Here is a 23938-nt window from a genome sequence, read left to right on the forward strand (position 1 = left end):
GATCGGCTATGAAAAGCCAACTGACATTTACTCCTGAGGTGCTGACTTGCTGCACCCTCGACAACTACTGTGATTATTATTATTTGACCATGCTGGTCATTTATGAACATTTTGGCCATGTTCTGTTATATTCTCCACCTGGCACAGCCAGAAGAGGACTGGACCCCTCATAGCCTGGTTCCTCTCTAGGTTTCTTCCTAGGTTTTGGCCTTTCTAGGGAGTTTTCCTAGCCACCGTGCTTCTACACCTGCATTGCTTGCTGTTTGTGGTTTAAGGCTGGGTTTCTGTACAGCACTTTAAGATATCAGCTGATGTAAGAAGGGTTATATAAATACATTTGATTTGATTTACAAAACAAACATATAATTATGTCATGGCCTACTGGGATGCACAGGGAAGTGTCAGACTCATACATGACAGCATACAGCTTTTTATTTTATTTTACTTAACTAGGCAAGTCAGTCCGTCAGGGGTAGAACGACAGATTTTTACCTTGTCAGCTCGGGGATTTGATCTGGCAACCTATCGGTTACTAGTCCAACGCTCTAACCACTAGGCTACCTGCCACCCCATTAATAGCTTGATGCCTGGGGAAATAAGCAGTCAGCTGTCAGTCAAACACACACATAGACAGATACACATCTCCTAAGAGAAGATGTTCTAAAGGAGGACCACTCAGCTCGGAAATATATGGAATATATCATAGAAGAGCAGTACGGAAATACAGCACTTGAGAGTGGATGAGTAAGCCTTATTCCACACTTAAGCAGAAGGATTTTGTGCAAGGGAATCTTGCATATAACTAGAGCTTCTCCGGTAGCTCATGGCAGTTTTCTACAGTAACAGTCGCCAATGACATAAGCTCTTTTGAGGGTGCGAAAAAGTAAATTGAACAAACATTGGCCCTAGTTGTTACAGCCATGTTGTGAGTTAGCCAGGACAAAGCCTCCAGTACCGTGGAGTCAGAGCAGTAGAGGAACTAATTGGCCAATTAATACCAGCTTTTCAGCAGTGGTAATGATTAGTTAAGGACTCTCTGATAACTGGGCACCAGTGTCATTTGAGAGGCAGTGGGTTTTCTCCTATATCAAGCCGTAATTCAGTCGAGTCACATTTTTACTCATTTAAAATGTGAGCCAATGCATAGTGACATATACATTATGTAGTGCTCCAGTACATACATGGGAAAAAACACTAGGTACTGAATTATTCAAAAAGGTAATGCACAGCTTGAGTCCAATTTCTGTGTCAAAGCTTTTACCTATGGTGTTAGTGCATTGTTGTTGTGTGTGTGCGTGCATTCATGAGTGTGTGTGTATCGTATCCCCTACCTCTGGTGTTAGTGCATTGTTGTTGTGTGTGTGTATCGTATCCCCTACCTCTGGTGTTAGTGCATTGTTGTTGTGTGTGTGTATCGTATCCCCTACCTCTGGTGTTAGTGCGTTGTTGTTGTGTGTGTGTATCGTATCCCCTACCTCTGGTGTTAGTGCNTGTTGTGTGTGTGTATCGTATCCCCTACCTCTGGTGTTAGTGCGTTGTTGTCAGACGTCTGGCTGGAGAGCAGCACGTGCGTGAAGCCCTCCTCCTTCCTGACGACAATGTCACGGAATCGACAGTTGRTCTCGTTCTGCCGCACGTTGTACCTCAGCCGCTTGTGGAACACGTAGCCTTTGTCCTCTCCAAGCTTCCTCTTCACAGAGCTGTGCAGATTCACCTCACCGTTGGAGAGTGTGGAGCCTGTTGGAACATATGGAGCAGAATGAATGATGGGCAGAGTGCATGATGGGCAGAGTGCATGATGGGCAGAGTGCATGATGGGCAGAGTGCATGATGGGCTGAGGATCCATCAGGAGTCAGAGCAGTGTACCCTACTTTAAGAGAGACTTTCCTGGAAAACGACATGGTGCATCTCAAGGGGTGTACTTGAGCCTCTTCACTGGAAGACTTATTCAGAGACAGCGTTTGTGCACACAGTTGTACTGCAAGTGCCAGCTCAGCTAGTGACACAATAGACATGCAAATAATATTTTAACTTCTGTAGAGCTGGGATGTGCATTACTGATATCGAAGAAAAAAAACTAAATCAACTATATTGCTCTGTTTGTATGTCAATAGTTGTCTATTCACACTTTCTTAAAATACTCCCTTGAAAGAGTGAGAAGGCTATATCAATTTTTATCATCAGGAAACATCATCCTCATTTTGCATGCTGCTCCTGTCAACGTATCATAACTACTGAATCAGACCCCATCTTGATTCTATTCGTTTCTAAGACAATGAAAGAGGCATGACTGCAAATGAGCACAGCGAATGGATTCACACCAATTCCCCAGTCTGGGGTAAACTGTGGCAACATTCAAATGCAAGACTAGGATCCTCAGAGAGACACAAAGTGACTCATTTTGTTTACAGGTCAACATAGAACAGTTACTGAGCACAGAAGACCAAACAGGGACCAACATTCAGTTACTGACCAAGGAAAACATAACTTGACCCATTGAGACATTACCAACTACAATGATCATTTATTCTATTTCTACAAATATATTTCATCACAACAAATGTTTCAGCACAAGTATTCTATGATCTGATTTGACCATGGGAAAAAGAGCTAGATCGTAAATGCTGGAAAACAGTGTCCAAACCTTGGTTTGATCCCTCAGGGGTAGGTAGGCCTTTCAGAGTCCCCAGACCCCAGCCAGATGTTACAATCCAAGGCTCTGTCATCCTCTGTCATCTCGTGACATTAGACATCGTAGGTCAATGTTATCACCCAACCAATAAACTATTACACTCGTTGCGATGGGACCATATTGAGGCAAATGTTTCTATGAAGGTAAACCAAAGATTTCAAGACTAAAAGTGGTGAATGTAGTAGCTTACAATAAGGAACAACTCCAGGTAACAATACACTATGTAGTCCTTTGCCTATATACTAATCTGCCTTTGGTGCAGGCAATGTTGTTGTTTACATTACCGTCTCTGGTAATCACACACTATATCAAACAAAATCAAAGTTTTTTTGTCACATGCACAGGATACAAAAGGTGTAAATGGTACAGTGAAATGGTTACTTGTATATTTCCATAGTAGCAATATCAAAATAGAAAGTGTTCAGATAGAAATGTTGTACAAATATGTTATAATTATTAGATGACGCTTACCGAGACACACTTGTCTAAATTGATGGGTCATGTGAAAGAAATGCTATAACCCCAGCCACATCTAGATATGTGGATGAGTCACTATTGTCTAGACATGTACACATGTTCATGAAATACAATAGATGGCCGTAATCACCCCCAGACACACCTAACTTGATGGGTCATGTAATCTGGCGAAGTGGAGTCTTTTGTTTAGACATGTAGCTAGCTAGGTAAACAATTAATCATAGTCCCCAACCCATACTACTAGCAATACAAACTGATTGTCATAGCTAGCCACCATGCATGAAATGCTGTAGTATGTTTCTGCAGGTAGCTAAAGCTAACCAACTAGGTTCATTGTTAGCTATTTAGCTAACATTAGGCTATAACTAGCAATGCAAAAGGCATTCTGAGATACAAATAATATTACTACACAGATCACACGCAACAGTAGCTAGCGAGCCAGCAAGCTAACGGTTGCTAGGTAACAGTACATTTTAACTTGCAATGAAAACGACTTTCTGACTAAATTAGACATGTATAATATCTGAAAGTGTAGCTAGACTCTTACCCGTAAACATGGATGGATGCTTCAAAGCATTCTGGAACCCCTTTAGCTGACTAAATAGGACGTCCTGTGTTTCTGTTTTGTTTGTACAACTTGTTTGGCCTGCGTTGTGTCAAGTCACTCCAGTTCACACTGACCGTGTGCAGAAAGTAGTCCACAACTTTTCCCCACTTTGTCAATAGCACCTGCTAAATTCAGGGAAGCAATGTTGTTTCGAGCAGTAGCAACACTTTTGCAGTTCTCCATGGCTAACGTTAAATCTTTCAAAAAATCTGCGGTAGGAAGGCTTCTGTTATTGACAGAAGCATCCTACATGGCAGACCAATCCAAACTCATCTCTCGGCAAGTCCAGCCCAGCAATTATCTCAGCCAATCATGGCTAGCGGGAAGGTTACTGCCTTTTTCCGTGGCTAAACCAACTAGGCTCGTAATTTAACAATTGTATTTCTATTTACACATGGCATACAAGTTTGTTATTAAGACAGATGAACGTTCACATATTCCAGAAGGCATTTCTGCCCAAAAACACATTTTTATAAAAATAAAACAATTACGTTCAAATGCCTCTCCTGTGAAGTAGTGACGTACGACATAAGCCTAGCTTCTTGAAACAGGTCACATTTATGAGCCCATTGCTGTGCCTTTCAGCTGGGGTCTACTGATTCTGGATAGGAAAACAATAATTGTCTGTGGAAACACACAGATTGTTTATGCTTTTTACAAGGGTAATACAAGCATGCCTGCTTTTGGCTTTTCTTCGTAGTTTGACGCAAATAAATCCAGTGACTTTCCATGTCTTGTTCTAGTCAGATAACCGAACATTATTCAACATCTTCACAGCTCTACCGTGGCCTAGGGCTCCAGCTTATCCTGAGTGATAATAGAGAACAGTAACAATAAAATGCTTTATAGAACATGATTCACACCTAACACAAATATGAGGTGTACAATAGTATTGTGTTTCAAGTTGTAAAGTGTAACACACTGTGGTAATGTGGCCATTAACTGCCTTCAGTATATCATCAGTATGCTGTAATGTGTTAAATTTGCCACATGGCACTGATTTGCTTGGGTATGAGATTGTACTAAAACAAAATCATAATAAGAGTGCAAAATACTACCACTATCAATGTGATGACAAACAGCCAGTCTATCCAGACAAATGTAGAAGAATCTAACTATCAATGTGATGACAAACAGCCAGTCTATCCAGACAAATGTAGAAGAATCTAACTATCAATGTGATGACAAACAGCCCCCACACATTGTGATTTGACCCTGACAGAGGTGGAAAGGACTTTATAAATATAATCATTAACTCAATGAGRCTAGTCTTGGACTGTGACCCGGGACTGAAATTCACTGTCCTTATCACCACTCTCAGTAGTACAATACTGAACCATAAGGACCTCACAGAGCATGCATTCAACTATAGGCTACRGAGGCATCCTCTGGCTGTCTCATCTACATCTTATACATYTGGTACAATGCTGAGATACAACCTGGTTTACCAAATCCACTATGGCATGTAACTAACTGTCCAGGATACAATGCGTTTCCATTTCAAATATTCCCATCCCGCTGGAATCACTGTAATTCAATAGAGAACAAAACTACATTGAATCGGAATTGAGTGAAAACGAAAATGACAACAACAATATAACAATGTAATTTCCACTGGGCTACTATGTAAGCTACCATTGGCAAGATAGCAAGCTGACTGAGCAAACCAGCATCACCTCAAGCTGTGATGTAAATGTTCCGTCTATCCCTCTGTCTATCAATCCTACTAGAAATCCTAGAGTTCTCTGCACATGTTCATTCAATCAATAGCTAGGGGCCCGAATGTTTCCTGGCCAGGTCACTTGGCCAGGACAAACTCATGGTCCAACTATCTATAATAAAGGTATATATACACCATCCAGAGTGCGTCACTTACCTAGTTCATTGACCAGCGGTGTCCCGGAGGTTTCCATGCCCCCCATCACCCTCTCCGTGTCATGGGTCAGTCTGTGTGTCCCGGCTGCTGCCCGGTACAGGACAGGGTCCATCTCTCCATTCTGTAGTCCGTTATGAGGGGCCCTTACCGGGGGCACAAACTGCAGTCCCCCCGGAGGAGCCTTGTACGGCATAGCTTTGGTCATCCTGTGTGGAGAGACATGCTTCCCCCCCCCTCCTCCTCCAGCTCCACCTCCGCTCACCTTCTTCTGCTTCTGAGAAGCTCCAGTACCAACCCCCAAACCCATGCCCTCCCTTACTCCTGCCTCAGGATTAACCCCGGACCCTGGACTAACACTAGTCCTTTTCTTCTTACGTGCCTCTGCTCGTGCTCTCGGGGTGTCTGGGGCGGGAGGACGGGCGGATAGGAGGTGTGGTCCAACCCCCCCTGGGGGCCCTCCCGGCCTCCACGGTCCCCCTGCCGTCCCGGGGGGCAGCTTGGGGGGTTTGGGTCGTTTGTGTTGGGTGTGCAGATGCAGGCCGTCGATGAACTCCTCACAGTGCAGCAGGTGGTGCTCGGGCTCCCAGGTGTCCTCCTTGCTGCCGTAACCCTTCCACCGGATCAGGTACTCCCACTTGCCCTTCTTGTTGCGCCGCTTGTCCATGATCCGCTCCACCTAGAGGGAGAAAATCAAGAAAGAGAGTCAGACATGATCACAATTCAATGACATTATCCTTACCTAATAAATACCTATCAGTTTCTTGGCGATTCATTCATAAATTTGCACACGATACCATTTGTAATGATTTCAAATCAGATTCAAAAAGTACCACCTGTCACCATGTCATTCTCTAGTAAGCATGTGTAATAGGGATGTAAATAAAGTCTGACTAGGTTAGAGCTCCACTTTGAATCTCTCCTCTTTAATGTTAGCATAACCAGTCTATCAGTGATTCTGTTCTGGAATTGCTGTGCTGATAGGCAAGCTCTCACCATGCGTTAGAGAGAGCGGTTATGGGAGATGTAGGAGAGGAACAATGGGAGCAGCACTGTGATCACACCATACAGATGAACCAGATATCTGTTCTGTGGATGATGATAGAGGATTGATCATCAAGTCAGAGTGGTACATTTCAAGTTTGTAACTTCAATAATGTCAAATGTGGAGCTGACAGACTGAGTATTTTGGCATACGGGCAGTTCTATATGGATTCAATCACTTTCTGACTGCCCCACTTTGGATTTGAACGAAACCTTCCATGCATGTTTGCCCATGGTAGAAGTGGTCAGAAAGTGACTTGCTTGACATAATTGCCAAAACATTCAGGAGATAAAGGTGCTCAAAGTTGACCCCTTTTGCATACCCACCCTACCATGAGACATCCATGTTTCATCACTGAAAAAAGATAAACAGTTGGGTTTGATATCATTTGAAAGCTTCCAAACAGGGTTGTCAAACTATTTAATAATCACTTCGAGGTGAAAGCCATGTCGTGCCAATAGACAAGTGAGAAGCGTGACTCCAAACTGCTGTCTGAAAGCAATGGGCACTTTCTCATTCACTTGAGAGATTTCATTGTTTTAGAAACATGAAAWGAAATKGSTGATTATAATGCCTACACTACAGTCTAGTTTGTCCATTGTGTAACAGACAGGCAGGGTGTTTTTGACATATTCTCAAATGCACAATAACTAGACTCAGGAGAGCTGGTAATGATGGAGACCATGTTTGGTAGCACCGAACAAGTCCATTACCAACGAGGAAGCGTTCAATGTTCAGCGGCTATATCTGGAAAACACAAATAATACAAATCACATACCTTAAAGTGTAGACTGACACAGACAGACTCAATAAGAACAGCACACACACAAACAGAAAGACCAACAATAGAAGCAATTCCATCCTGGCTCCAACACAGAAGGACTGGCAGAGGAACACAAATGTACTGATAAAGAGTAGAAGTCAGTGGAATAGTACACACACACACCCCTGACTAAACAGAAGGATCTCTGAAGGGGAAGAATCTGTTTCAAAGGTGACCAAATAATTTGGTTTTGACATATAGACACTTACAGTATAAGCTACAGACACAAGCACAAAGCACTTCTTCTTCCTAAACTCTATATTAACACTACTCAAGCCGGCCAATAGTACCAACTCCAGAGAGCTGGGAACTTCAGGGCAGCATATCTCATCTCCATTCAAAATTAGAGTAAAACTTAACATCTCAGACTATTCTAGCACAGATAACTTCATGAATTACTTAGACATATGCAAATGTATGCGGACACCTCTTCAAATGAGTGGATTTGGCTATTTCAGCCACACCCGTTGTTGACAGGTGTATACAATCTAGAACACAGCCATGCAATCTGCATAGACAAACATTGGCAGAAGAATGGCCTTGCTGAAGAGCTCAGTGACTTTCAATGTGGCACCGTCATAGCATGCCACCTTTCCCAACAAGTCAGTTTGTCAAATTTCTGCCCTGCTAGAGCTGCCGCGGTCAACTGTAAGTGCTGTTATTGTGAAGGGAAAATGTTTAAGAGCAACAACGGCTCAGCCGTGAAGTGGTAGGCCACACAAGCTCACAGAACAGGACTGGCGAGTGCTGGAGCGCACAGCTCGCAAAAATTGTCTGTCCTCAGTGGCAACACTCACTACAGAGGTCCAAACTGCCTCTGGAACCAACGTCAGCACAAGAACTGTTCGTCGGGAGCTTCATGAAATGGGTTTCCATGGCCGAGCAGCCGTACACAAGCCTAAGATCACCATGCGCAATGCCAAGTGTCGGCTGGAGTGGTGTAAAGATTGCCGCTATTGGACTCTGGGGCAGTGGAAACGCGTTCTCCGGAGTGATGAATAACACTTCACCATCTGGCAGTCTGACGGATTAATCTGGGTTTGGCGGATGCCAGGAGAATGTGCCCCAATGCATAGTGCCAACTGTAAAGTTTGGTGGAGGAGGAATAATGGACTAGGGCTGTTTTTCATGGTTCGGACTAGGCCCCTTAGTTCCAGTGAAGGGAAATCTTAACGCTACAGCATACAATGACATTCTAGAAAATTCTTTGCCTCTAACTTTGTGGCAACAGTTTGGGGAAGGCCCTTTCCTGTTTCAGCATGACAATGCCCATGTGTACAAAGCGAGGTCCAACTCCCATGTTAATGCCCATGATTCTGGAATGAGATGTCCAACAAGCAGGTGTCCACATACTTTTGTAGTGGTGTCATGTAGTGTATGTCTCTCGGCTTCCGGGGATAGTTGATTCCTAAAAGTACATTTGTAACGTCTTGCCGGTGGCAGATACAGTAGGACCCACTGCGGGAAGGAGATAAGAACCCATAGGCTGACATGTAGGCTGCTATCATGGAGAACCCTTAAATATGACTGTGGATATTCATGGTCACACACACACACACACACACACACACACACACACACACACACACACACACACACACACACACACACACACACACACACACACACACACACACACACACACACACATGACAGAGCCATTATGAATGACCACAGAATACAAATAGTCAAGGGGGAGCTTTCTCCATTCTACACACAGACACTCGGATGCATAATAAAGGTTATGTTCTCTGGGTCATGGGTCATGACCCTTTCAGTGGTCTATATTATTCTGTATAACATTCTGTTTTCGGAGTATGTTCATGTGTGTATAGATGTGCGTGTAGTACAGGTGTTCTCCTGTTGCATGTCCTCCCCCAGAGACCAAGCAGACAGAAACAAGCCTAATTGGTTGACAGCAGCTCTCTCACGCCCTCCACCACATCATCTCAGGAGGGACCTTCCCCCTAGATCTCCTGTTCTCATGGAAGCAGTTGATAATGGCACTGGAGAAACTAGCAGCAGACCGTGATGCTTCAGGGACCTCACTGAGGTTCTCTGTAGCCATTCATGCTTTATTCCAATAACCATCATTACATGCTGCAGAAAAGCAATAATAGGCTCATTCAATCTTTATTATCACATTTAGGAAGCCACACACTGTAGAATTCAAGTGTGTTAATAGACATAACTCTATCTATGGTGTCCTCTTCAATAATCTGTGATGGCCTCTTAGTTTGCAAATGAATATACAGTACACTGATTGTCAGCTACTAACGTGAACTGTTGACCTTGGTTGTTCTCTGACAGTACAACAAAGATAGAAACCAAATTAGTATTGAAAAGGGGGTGTTTTATTGAGAACAGAGTCTGTTTTATACTGTAATCCATTTCTTGATCCAGACCTCCATCACACAACCTCACATCTTGCCAAGAGTTGCTTTTCTTCAGCAGTTAACCTTGTACCAGATGGAAGTGCCCTGACATTTAGCCCCAGCATTTCCTTGGTGTTTAGTGGTCTCATACACAATGCTGCGGATGACATGCTGTGGGAAGACAAGCAGACTCCCACACGAAGGAGCATGCAGACATCAGTCTGGCTACTATACTTTACCCTCCCAACTAGCTATGTAGCTGCCTGCCTCCAGTTCAAATGCTTTTCTCCTTTCCTTTAGAAAACATCCTCCCACCCACATGACTTCAATGGAGCTTGACTTAGCCCTCGCATCGAAGGTGGGAGGGGCAGTGTGTGTGTGTGTGTGTGTGTGTGTGTACAGAGGAGAGTGTAATGAAATGCCTTTTTAAAAGAAAAAAGGAGTAACAAAAAGTAGTAATTTACTCCCACACAGGAGAGAGCGAGCAGAGCTCAACACGACATACACATCTGTGTAACACACACACACAGAAAGCCGGAATGGCCGTCTGCCTCCCAGCAAGCCCATTAACACATAGTAGGACACTGAGCCCAAATGGCCATCTGCCCATTACCAGACAGTGATGGGATGAGCAACAGGTACATATAAATACAGAGCCGCTCCACATTGATACTATGCTGGCCTGTGTATAACAGTTACAGTGCATTCAGAAAGTATTCAGACCCCACTTTTTCCACAATTTGTTACATTACAGCCTTATTCTAAAATGGATTAAAGACCCCCCAATCTACACACCATACCCCATAATGACAAAGCAAAAACAGTTTTTTTGAAATGTTGGCAAATTTACACACACAAAAAATAATGAAATATGACATTTACATAAGCATTCAGACCCTTTACTCGGTACTTTGTTGAAGCACCTATGGCAGCGATTACAGCCTTGATTCTTGGGTATGACGCTACAAGCTTGGCACACCTGTATTTGGGGAGTTTCACCCATTCTTCTCTGCAGATCCTCTCAAGCTCTGCAGAGCTATTTTCAGGTCTCTCCAGAGATGTTCGATCAGGTTCAAGTCCGGGCGCTGGCTGGGCCACTCAAGGACATTCAGAGACTTGTCCCGAAGCCACTCCTCCATTGTCTTGGCTGTGTGCTTTGGGTCGTTGTCCTGTTGGAAGGTGAACCCCAGTCTGAGGTCCTGAGTGCTCTGGAGCAGGTTTTCATCAAGGATATCTCTACTTTGCTCAGTTCATCTTTCCCTCGATCCTGACTAGTCTCCCAGTCCCTGCCGCTGAAAAACATCCCCACAGCATGATGCTGCCATCACCATGCTTCACCGTAGGGATGGTATTGGCCAGGTGATGAGCTGTGCCTGGTTTCCTCCATATGTGACACTTGGCATTCAGGCCAAAGAATTCAATCTTGGTTTCATCAGACCAGAGAATCTTGTTTCTCATGGTCTGAGAGTCCTTTAGGTGCCTTTTGGCAAACTCCAAGCGGACTGTCATGTGCCTTTTATTGAGGAGTGGCTCCTGCCTGGCCAATCTACCATAAAGGCCTAATTGGTGGTGCTGCACAGATGGTTGTCCTTCTGGAAGGTTCTCCCATCTCCACAGATGAGCTCTGTCAGAGTAACCATCGTGTTCTTGGTCACCTCTCTGACCAAGGCCCTTCTCCCCCGATTGCTCAGTTTGGCCAGGAGGACAGTTCTAGAAATAGTCTTGGTGGTTCCAAACTTCTTCCATTTAAGAATGATGGAGGCCACTGTGTTCTTGAGTACCTTCAATGCCGCGGAACATTTTTTGGTACCCTTCCCCATATCTGTGGCTCGACACAATTCTGTCTCAGAGTTCTACGGACAATTTCTTCGACTTCATGGCTTGTTTTTTTGCTCTGTCATGCACTGTCAACTGTGGGACCTTATATAGACAGGTGTGTGCCTTTCCAAATCATGTCCAATCAATTTAATTTACCCCAGGTGGACTCCAATCAAGTTGTAGAAACATCTGAAGGATGATCAATTTAGAGTCTCATAACAAAGAGTCTGAATACTTATGTAAATAAGGTATTGTTTTTTTATTTTTTATAAATTTGCAAAAATGTCTAAACCTGTTTTCGCTTTGTCATTCTGGGAAATTGTGTGTCGATTGATGAGGATTTTTATTTACTTAATACATTTTAGAATAAGGCTGTAACGTAACAAAATGTGGAAACAGTGAAGGGGTCTGAATACTTTCCAAATGCACTGTACACAGTGTATCATATTGAGCCTGAATGGTGGTTTGTGCCCAGCTTGCTCATTACCAGAGAGAGGAGATATATTAAAGAGACTTGTGCTGTGGAGTCTTCACCTCATTCCCTGGAGCCAGCTGCTTCTTACAGCGCCATGGTGGCCCTGGCCAGTCTGCTCCTTCTGACAATGACCACCCCCAAGGGGGACAATCAGCAGGGGGCAGACGTTCAATCTCAGTAGCGCACACACACACACACACACACGCATGCATGCATGCACATACACAGACACACACACACAGTTGGGCTGGTGTAATGAGACCGTAACATCCTCTTTCTCACTCTGACATAAGGTCCATTGTTAGTGGCCGGACCTGACATGTCACCCTGCTGGGTTCTTACTTCCAAATTGATTATTTCTGTATGCCTGTTCACCAACTATTCAATAGGAGTCACAAGCCAAGAAACACTGATTACGTGCACATTTGCAGACAAGTGGACATAAACACGAGAAACAAAATATAAATACACACACACACCTCCTCTATTCCCTCTGCATTCCAACTAGGCTATCAGGAGAATGTTTAATTTTAAAGGCTTTAGGTGTGGATGTGGAGCTGTTGAGCTCCAGCAGTGACAAATGCTCCTGCCACCCAAGGTGCTGTGCACATTAGTATGACTAAACAACCTAAGATGGGCGAGCAGCAGGGATGTCATGAAGAGACGATTATGATGCTTACCTCCCCGCGCACTGTCACACTAACCAGATCAAAGCCGACTTTAGAGAGAGAAAACACTCTCCTTCCTCAGGTTAGTAAAACAGACAAGGGGAGTGAGTTGGAGAGGGGTTCAACAACACACACAATACATGACTATGAGCTGGCAGGGAATCAGTGGAGGGGGAGATGCCTGTCCTGAGCATCCTGTTCACAGTACCCAGAGCCTAGGTATAGCAGGAACACACTGAGGTCTTCCAGGGATGAGTACTGCAGTTTAAAGGTTGTCATAGGGGTTAATTTAGTCCTTCTACAATTAAATTGACATTTATGTTTGTTGGTGAACACCGAATTCATGAAAGAAGCCAAATCTCAAATTAAGCAATGGGCTTGAAGACTCAAAGAACACATTGTGAGTATACTGTCTCTGAGACAGCTTCAGTGTATTTGGCGACCCATTAAGTGCTGTATATCTCCCATGCAATGCATAGTTTATTGCCCTCATGTTTCCCCCTGCGAGGTCACCCCGTTTCCTCCAGTCTCTCTCCACCGCTCCCAATGGCCAGTTACAACTACGTTTGTTTTGAACAAGAACTTGTGGTCGTGTGTTGTGTCTTTCAATTGTGCTGATAAAGGCTGCATGTTGATGGTTAACAACTTGATTACTTTATGAATTTGAAATGAAGAGAATAATGAACTGATGATTATTTCAGCTGCACCTTGACAGCTCATCAAGTTGAACAATATTTATATCACTTGCTGACTAATCAAAAGGTTCTAATTTAGCTCACTCCATGACCACTTTCATGACATTTTCTGGAGGCGTACAAATGTGATTTATTTCTATAACAGAATATTCATATTTCCCTACATCATATCATGCATTTCTTGATAACATAACACAAACTCCTAAATATAGCCTATCTATTGCTAATCCATAGGATTACTGCTGCTCAGTCACACAGCAGAGGATTTAGCAGAACTGCAGGTGTTCTGAGACATTGGAGCTTGGGGCATCTAGTGTAGGTGGCCATTTGAATAGACCAGACCATCTCAATCAATATGAGATATGGAGAAGGAGAACATAAAATGAGTGTGTGTGTGTGTGTGAGAGCGAGAGAGAGAGAGTGTGTGTGTGGACAGAGAGAAGCAGAAAGAGAAGCAGAGAGAGAGAAACAGAGAGATTAATGTCTGAGTGATGGTGCATAAGAAAGTAGCATAATTGTACAATCATAGGCCTATTATATTTCAAAGATATTCCTCTGAAAACTTAATTTCACAAAGTTGAGACATGATCTTGAAATATCAATAATTCTGAGCTCTTCAATGTTTCAAATTTGATTCAGATCATTTTGATTCAACTTGCATGGCATTTAACTGGGTGTATAGGCCTAGATGTTGTAGTTCCTAATTGGAAAGTAAAAACTACAGTTCAAATTCCTCTTCGGCAAATCATAGCTTCTTAATTCTTCTAAACGAAGTGTATCATAGTCCTACAGTCTGTTAGGTAGCCTAAACACACCTTCACATGTAACACACTTACAGGCCTACATTTCCTGAATCCAATTCATGAGTCATACAGAGGGACACTATTGATAGTGAAGTCTTCCTCTCATACTTGTATTACCACATGTGATTGAACCAGTTTACCTCGCTTACTGGAATACACAGATCTATGTGCAAAAAAGGCACTTCCAGAAGGAACATGTGCTAACTGTCAATTTCAATAAGTGATCGCCACCATTTTGACAGTCAGAAATTGCACATTTACATTGTAGCCAATTAATATGCCATATGAAATGTGACCTGGGCTTGTTAGGTTATACAGAGCAACAGACCTCCCATCATTTAAGTGCATTTCTCATTACTGCATTGTTTTTTAAAGTTTTTTTACGGTGCAACGATTAAAATGAATATGGATTCAAACACCTGAAGAGGAGTATTTGGTGGAAAGTGGACATGCACATTTTCCAACTATGTCAGCAAACACAGGAAATGTAGGCCTTATGACAATGTTATTCCTAATGACTAAAAATGACTTGTTATTACTAATGGCTCAATTGGTAGAGCATGGCGGTTGCTACACCAGGGTTGTGGGTTCGATTCCCAAGGGGGGTCAGTATGAAAATGTATGCACTCACTCCTGTAAGTCGCTCTGGATAAGAGTGTCTGCTAAATGACTCAAATGTAAATGTAATGAATAAGAATTATAATAAATCACTACAGCCTAAGGAAAACAGTCAGACGGGGATATTTTCAGAAGCCATTTCAACTGACTAAACCATTTCTCAAAGCAATAGTGAAACAATGTCACAGAGAATTCCTAGCCAATAAATCAGAGGAAAGCACACATTTTAGTTATGACAACAAACCACAGGAAATAGCTCACAGCTGAGAACAAGCACTAATGTCAACCTGGTCAACAGTTGATGGTGACATGCCACACAATAGGTCAAGTGCAAGGCAACTTATTTACCTATCTGGTGATGACCAGGCAATCCAACTAGTTTATGACCTTGTAGTGCAACTGGTATAGGCCATGGTGAAAAGAAACTGAAACATGGTCGCATGACACCACTCCTCCAATAAAGAAGAGTTGGAGTCAGCAACATTGTCAACAATAAGCACAATACAAGCATGGAAGACTGTACTTATTGCTGCCAACATCTTGGTCAATCTATCACCATAAAAGTCATGCCACCCCCATTGGGCCAAAACTGGTTGAATCAACGTTGTTTCCACATAATTTCCACCCCCGAAAAGCAATGTGATGACGTTGAATCAACGCGGAGAACTGGATTTGCAAAAAGTCATCAACATAAGGGCATCTTTATTCACCCAACTTTTAACCTAAATCCAACAAAAAAATGCACCATGTCATTGATTTTACGTTGAATTCACGTTGGTTGAAAACTCAACCAAATCTAGGCCTAAATCAAAACTAGACGTTGAACTGACGTATGTGCCCAGTGGGATGTGCGCGTAATCATCGAGACCTTCTAGGCTATTCCATCCCTCCATCACCCAACATGTAGCAAACTTTTCGCCCCGGAATTGTTGAGGCGCACATTCTGGCATGACACATGCATCATCTAGTTAAACCACAATAACTCCATCGAAGCTTCTCCACTACATTGTTGTCACCTCCACTAAATGTTTGCTAGGCTAATAATACATTGCCTATCCTCTGGCATGCGCACCTTCCCTAAACATCACCCGTCTGGAGCAATTTAACGTCTCCGTTTAGTCCTCTTGTCACTTTATCATGACTTTCAACAAGCGCGACCGACAGGGAGTTTATATTTTATGATCTTATCGCGAACTCGAACACTCACAACTCTATACAATTCACCCGATACAAAAGTCGCCGAGGCACATCGAAAAAAAGACGAGCCTCATCTTCTCGAGAGGGTTGGTTAGTTACGCCTGTTAAAGGGTTTAGGACTTCGTTTTTTCACCATAAACGAGGACCTCCCCTTACTTCCTAATTCCAGTATTCGTCAATACTACAGAGTATGTCGCTTAGACATGGTTTCACAGTACCTCGTAAAGGTCTCCCGAAGCCATCATGTGGTGCGGACTTCGGCGGCGCGGCGTTCTTGCTTGCCTTGTTGGCTTTTTTGGATCCTATTCGCTCGGTGTTTTGGCGAAAGCCCCGATACACAGGTATTAGCGAGCAGCCTTGTTATTCTGAGCCAGCCGCAGTAGCAGATCATCAGACAGTGTCAATCGAGCCCGGCGCTCTGCGATGGATCGCTCTTCACTTAAAACAAACAACCAAGGGGAGATTGGGGCGGTGCTGTTTATTCAGTGCGGAGTGGATGACTGAAATTAGTCAACGTATGAACGTAATCATGTGTGAAATGTGCTCCAGTCCCCTGCGCTGTCTGTGCTGTAGAGGTAGCCCAATCTCCATGAACCAAATGGCTGATGAATAGACGTCTTCCGTTGAGGGACACCAAATGAGTCCAATTTGCTTTCCTGTCTGTCCAGTTGAATTGAGACGATCATTTGAAGAACTAATTGGTTTTAGAATCAATTTCACTTAGCACATGTGTTATTGGGATGTATGCAATGTAGTACATTTTATTAAAGAACTGTCATTGCAAATTATAGTAAACATATTGCCTTCTTCCATTTTACTGCAATTTTTCCACATTAAATGTTAAAATGACACGATGACCCTGACACTCACTGTAATGACTGTTCTCCATGTAATAACATAGTTGTTAACATTTATTTACCTTAAATGAGATAGGCCTACTTTTCCAATAATGAATGGGTTACATTTACTCATTAGGTGTAAATTAAATGCTTAATAAAATAGGCGTGCTCCTCTGAATACCTTCGTGTTTTAGTTGGTGGCTAAACTCATTTAATTAAGAATAGGATTATCACTGCTTTTTCAATACTGACATAGTGTAGACTCACATTTGTTTATTTACATTTTAAAACATAATCCTTCAGAACCTGTTGCATTCCACATCCAGGGTTGCCCAGCCTTGACTTGACAAATGGGCAATAGCCATAATGCAATGCAAAGAAGACTGAAGACAGTGATAAGCAACAGTATGGTACTTTAAACAGTTGTGTATGTCACATCGGCAATTATTGACAGTTTACAGTTTAGTGGAAAGTGTATGAGGGAAATAGATAGATAATTTAGATTTTATTGCTCTATATATTATAGTCATGTGATACCCCTTTAATTGGCTGTGGTTTGCTTTCATATTAAACTCTTAAATGCTCAACACACATTTAGCCCCTACTCACCAGATATTTAGAGATACTTGGTTTATCTCCACAGAGACATACAGTAGGGGTTATTTGTGTTCCAGTAAGGCTACGTGTGTGTGTGTGTGTGTGTGTGTGTTGTGTGTGTGTGTGTGTGTGTTAGTGTTGTTGTGTGTGTGTGGTGTTGTGTGTGTGTGTGTGTGTGTGTGTGTGTGTGTGTGTGTGTGTGTGGTGGTGTGTGTGTGGTGTGTGGCTGACAACAAACAAAACCCTTCAACCCCCACCCCAACAACGGCCTCTACAGCCACACCGCAGCACGGTTGATGGGAAATTAGGCTGTGGATCTTCCTGTGACCCCATTTACTCTCCCCTGTCTGCGCTCTCTCTCCTACTGCAGTTCATACAGCCTCATTCTGAATCATGGTTTCCCTGGCCATTTAATGACAGGCAAATTAACCTAGGAGTTTCCTCAATGTTGTCAGAGGTTGACACCACTTTATAACTGTTACACAACCCTCTCTTGGAGTATGAAAACAAGTGCTGAACATTTTTGTGAGAAGGATTTGTAGGATGTTACTGGCATGTTAAAACATTGACTCAGACACGTTTTGCTTTTAAAATTAGGGACATCTCTGGCAGCAAGGGAATGAGGAAATGACAGAGAGGAAGTCTAGTCTGAGTAGATTCCAGTTTGCTGTATGAGATCCCTCTGAGGATAAGTCACCTTTTCCCTTTGCTGAAACTGTTTGGACTGTTTAGGCCGGAGGTGCACCAACACCAGAGTCTCATATACCTCCAGCGGCTCTGCATTTCATTGTATTTGGCATGACTAGGCAAAGTGTTATGTGCAAAGCAAGGCCAAACTGAGAGAGGGAGAAGAGAAGAATAAGAAATGACATCCCTGAAAAAGTTTAATTCTCTGTATTTCTAGTTGTGAAAACACTATACGGTATTGGTATGATGGACACAAATGTCTCCGTCTACAAAACCGCTGTAGGCCTGTCATGTACAGTACTACTAAGCTATGATGGGTTTATAAGTGCTCTGATAAGTCTACAATGACTTATGACTGCATAATAACCCATCGTACCTGCCCTTAAGTACATGTTACTGCTGCTTTGGCAAACGCCCATGTTATCATGGCTATTTCAGACCATGACAAAGGGTTTATGCCCTTCACTGTTAGAATGACAACACAATTATCAGGCACAACGGAAGGTGTGCCCTTTTGAACACATGATTCAGCTCTCTGTTTGCACTTTCACCTCATACCTACTCCCAAATATTTGGTCACAGAGAGCAAAAGGAGAGAAGGACAGAACTGCAAGGACTCTACTCTACTTTGTTATACAGCATGTAATATATAGCCTCTGTGTCCCACTTCTATATGTTACAAGACAAACCAGCAGGAAAGTAGTGGGTGTGGTTTGTTATCACTTCTAAATGTCATACATGGAAGTGTTTGTCTAATAAAAAAACAACCAGTGTGAATCCCATAGCAATGGTCATTTCCGTAGTCTATTTACATTTTAAAACCCCATTTTACACTTCATCTATTCTGGAAAATCTGTACTGTTATGTTGTTGTCATCAAGCCTTTAGTCATGGGCTTATGTGGCTTGCTTTCTTGACAGAGCTAGGTTTTAACTATGCTTTGCCTCTGAGGTGTTCATACAATAACAAATCTGCTACAAAAGCCTTTATCTATCTCATTATTCCCCCTGTAGTTTACACATCAAAGTTCAGCCGTCTTTTACAGCACTTGAAGTCATTATAAACCATAGAAATTTTGTGTTTGAGCCACAGAGTCCTCACAGACATATTTGACCTTGTATCAGTGGGAGTGATTACTCATTATTGGCGATATTTAAGACATTTCTTTCTCAAACAATCTGTCCTCAACAGACTTCATTCAGTAATTGTTTGATTTGTGTCTTTTCAACCATTTCAGGCATTTTCTTAGTCCACTGTTGTTCCATTGCATCAGAAAGATTTATCAGAACTCATCATATTGTTGTGGATGCTTTCATAAACAACTGATGTGTGCAGAACACTTGCCCAGAGCAGTAAACATATGGCACATGATACATATCTCAGAATAATCTGAAGTCACTCAGAGACTCAACTGTATAATGCAACCCTGTTATCCTGTGACACAGTACCTGAGGTGTTTGAGAAAGGTGCATTGCATAAACCTTTGAGAGGTTTTGGAGTGTGTGTGTGTGTGTGTGTGTGTGTGTGTGTTGTGTGTGTGTGTGTGTGTGTGTGTGTGTGTGTGTGTGTGTGTGTGTGGTGTGTGTGTGTGTGTGTGTGTGTTGTGGTGTGTGTGTGTGTGTGTGTGTGTGTGTGTGTGTGTGTGTGTGAGAGAAGGCATCAACAATGAACAGTGTATGATATCCTATCAACCCTATAGGCCAAAAGATGATTGGCCAGAATCCCAACATTGACCTCCAATCACACGAACTAGGAGAATGTCCCCTCTACTTTATTACATCCAGTTCCAGGCTCTTCCACAAGGTAGAGAGGAAGGGGTATGCACCATTCCATCCCTGATACCTCAGTTCTGAAGCAGGGGACAGGGCTGGCCCTAGCCTTTTGGGGTTCTAAGCACTCACACCCATAGACAGGTTGAAATGGCAGATTTGGCACTGTAAAATTTCAGCTTTTATTTCTTTCATCCCATTCCCAGTGGTTCAGAAGTTTACATACACTCAATATAGTATTTGGTAGCATTGTCTTTAAATTGTTTAACTTGGGTCAAATGTTTCGGGTAGCCTTTCACAAGCTTCCCACAATAATTGGCTGAATTTTGGCCCATTCTTCCTGACAGAGCTGGTTGTAACTGAGTCAGGTTGTAGCCTCCTTGCACGTACATGCTTTTTCATTCTACCCACAAATTTTCTATAGGATTGAGTCAGGGCTTTGTGATGGCCACTCCATACCTTGACTTTGTTGTCCTCAAGCCATTTTGCCACAACTTTGGAAGTATGCTTGGGGTCATTGTCCATTTGGAAGACCCATTTCTTCAACCGTGCTGCGCCGCAACTGCCCGCTCGTCCAGTATCAATTCTGGACGGTTCTGACTTAGAATATGTGGACAACTACAAATACCTAGGTGTCTGGTTAGACTGTAAACTCTCCTTCCAGACTCACTATAACAACTCCAATCCAAAATGAAATCTAGAATCGGCTTCCTATTTCACAACAAAGCATCCTTCACTCATGCTGTCAAACATACCCTCGTAAAACTGACCATCCTACCAATCCTCGACTTCGGCGATGTCATTTACAAAATAGCCTCCAACACTCTACTCAACAAATTGGATGCAGTCTATCACAGTGCCATTCGTTCTGTCACCAAAGCCCCATATACTACTCACCACTGCGACCTGTATGCTCTCGTTGGCTGGCCCTCGCTTCATACTCGTCGCCAAAACCACTGGCTCCAGGTCTTCTACAAGTCTCTGCTAGGTAAAGCCCCGCCTTATCTCAGCTCACTGATCACCATAGCAACACCCACCCGTAGCACGCGCTCCAGCAGGTATATCTCACTGGTCACCCCCAAAGCCAATCCTTCCTTTGGCCTCCTCTCCTTCCAGTTCTCTGCTGCCAATGACTGGAACGAACTGCAAAAATCTCTGAAGCTGGAGACTCTTACCTCCCTCACTAGCTTTAAGCACCAGCTGTCAGAGCAGCTCACAGATCACTGCACCTGTACATAGCCGATCTGTAAATAGCCATTCCAATCTACCTCATCCCCATACTGTTATTTATTTATTTATCTTGCTCCTTTGAACCCCAGTATCTCTACTTGCACATTCATCTTCTGCACATCTATCACTCCAATGTTTAATGGTATATTGTAATTACTTCACCACCATGGCCTATTTATTGCCTTACCTCTCTTATCCTACCTCATTTGCACATGCTGTATATAGATTTTTCTACTGTATAATTCGATTGTGTGTTTGTTTATTCCATGTGTAACTCTGTGATGTTGTATGTGAGAACTTGTTCTCAACTAGCCTACCTAGTTAAATAAAGGTGAAAAAAAATAAAACATTTATGACCAAGCTTTAACTTCCTGACTGATGTCTTGAGATGTTGCTTCAATATATCCACGTAATTTTCCTCCCTCATGATGCCATCTATTTTGTGAAGTGCACCAGTCCCTCTTGCAGCAAAGCACCCCCACAACATGATGCTGCCACCCCGTGCTTCACAGTTGGGATGGTGTTCTTCGGCTTGCAAGCCTCCCCCTTTTTCCTCCAAACATAACGATGGTCATTATGGCCAAACAGTTCTATTTTTGTTTCAGCAGACCAGAGGACATTTCTCCAAAAAGTACGATCTTTGTCCCCATGTGCAGTTGCAAACCATAGTCTGGCTTTTTTATGGCGGGTTTGGAGCAGTGGCTTCTTCCTTGCTGAGTGGCCTTTCAGGTTATGTCGATATAGGACTCATTTGACTGTGGATATAGATACTTTTGTACCGGTTTCCTCCAGCATCTTCACAAGGTCCTTTGCTGTTGTTCTGGGATTGATTTGCACTTTCGCATCAAAGTACGTTCATCTCTAGGAGACAGAACGCATCTTCTTCCTGGGCGGTATGACGGTTGCGTTGTCCCATGGTGTTTATACTTGCGTACTATTGTTTGTACAGATGAACATGGTACCTTCAGGCATTTGGAAACTGCTCCCAAGGATGAACCAGACTTGTGGAGGTGTACAATTTTTTTCTGAGGTCTTTGCTGATTTCTTTTGATTTCCCGTTATGTCAAGCAAAGTGGCACTGAGCTTGAAGGTAGGCCTTGAAATACATCCACAGGTACACCTCCAATTGACTCAAATGATATCAATTAGCCTATCAGAAGCTTCTAAAGCCATGACATAATTTTCTGGAATTTTCCAAGCTGTTTAAAGGCACAGTCAACATAGCGTATGTAAACTTCTGACCCACTGGAATTGTGATACAGTGAATTATAAGTGAAATAATCTGTCTGTAAACAATTGTTGGAAAAATGACTTGTGTCATGCACAAAGTAGATGTCCTAACCGACTTGCCAAAACTGTAGTTTGTTAACAAGAAATTTGTGGAGTGGTTGAAAACTAGTTTTAATGACTCCAACGTAAGTGTATGTAAACTTACCACTTCAACTGTAAATACCGCTTTGATGTCATACAAGCAAGCCAAATGTTCACTTCACATTTCGTCAACATAAAACTAATGTCATGTACAGTGTCAACGTTTATAATCGCTATGTTTGATGTACGGTTACAAGATGACATAGCGTCATACCCTGGGTTGTTCTGAACAGAATGAGCCTATATTTGTCTATTGTTAAGAAAACAGACAAAGTGGCATGTGTAACTCCTTTCTATACGCACCAACATTATGATCTGTTTCTCTGAATTGCCCTGTGAAAGCCTAACATTGTAAGATCATATTTTATAACTTAGCTAGTCATGTTGGCAATAGAACAACCTTTCAAATGATGCCCACCTGACCCAGATTGTCATTTATAATGGACGTTTTTGGATTGCGTAAACAACAGTAATTGTGTGATGGCGGGGATGCAGGGCTGTGTTCCAAACAAAACAACTGCAGGGCTGTGTTCCAAACAAAACAACTACAAGTGTTCTTGCTCTAGTTCCTCAACAGCACAGCTAGGAGAGCTCAAAAAAGCACCTTATAGTTGAAGACACTTCTTTGAGTCATACAAGTGCATTGAAATTACTTAGGAACTGTCAACACTTTGGAGAGATGTGTGGCTACTTGGAGACACCAGTTTCCTCTTACTCAAACCCTTATCACTGTTGTTGTCTTATGTTGCACCTACCCCACATTTTAAAGAATATTCTTATTATTTCAAATCAAATCAAATCAAATTTTATTTGTCACATACACATGGTTAACAGATGTTAATGCGAGTGTCGGAACATATTCCAATCCGCGTGATCGAAGCAGTCTTGAAGCGTGGAATCAGATTGGTCGGACCAGCATTGAACAGACCTGAGCGAGGGAGCTTGTTGTTTTAGTTTCTGTTTGTAGGCTGGAAGCAACAAAATGGAGTCGTGGTCAGCTTTTCCGAAAGGAGGGCGGGGGAGGGCCTTATATGCGTCGCGGAGGTTAGTATAACAATGATCCAAGGTTTTACCAGCCCTGGTAGCACAATCGATATGCTGATAGAATTTAGGGAGTTTTGTTTTCAGATTAGCCTTGTTAAAATCCCCAGCTACGATGAATGCAGCCTCAGGGTGTGTGGTTTCCAGTTATTTTACTGAACGTATCCAGAGTATTTTCACATTTCGTTATCATACAAATGTGGCAAATGTGTACAGTAAATGTAAAATTCACAGTGTA

At 42.7% G+C, this 23938-nt stretch overlaps 1 protein-coding gene across 1 annotated transcript in view; it reads right to left on the reverse strand.

The window, feature by feature from the left end:
- Positions 1 to 16652, reverse strand: part of LOC112069905 (chromodomain Y-like protein 2) — a 33678-nt gene extending 17026 nt beyond the window's left edge. The window contains exons 1-3 of the mRNA XM_024137296.2: positions 16386 to 16652; positions 5654 to 6329; positions 1520 to 1737 (exon numbers count right to left, since the gene is read on the reverse strand). Coding sequence (XP_023993064.1) covers positions 1520 to 1737; positions 5654 to 6329; positions 16386 to 16412 — 921 coding nt within the window. The 5' untranslated portion in view covers positions 16413 to 16652. The remainder of the gene's footprint in view (positions 1 to 1519; positions 1738 to 5653; positions 6330 to 16385) is intronic.
- Between the last annotated feature and the right edge of the window lie 7286 nt (positions 16653 to 23938).

This window comes from Salvelinus sp. IW2-2015, unplaced genomic scaffold, assembly GCF_002910315.2.
Source record: "Salvelinus sp. IW2-2015 unplaced genomic scaffold, ASM291031v2 Un_scaffold1144, whole genome shotgun sequence".
Taxonomy (NCBI): domain Eukaryota; kingdom Metazoa; phylum Chordata; class Actinopteri; order Salmoniformes; family Salmonidae; genus Salvelinus; species Salvelinus sp. IW2-2015.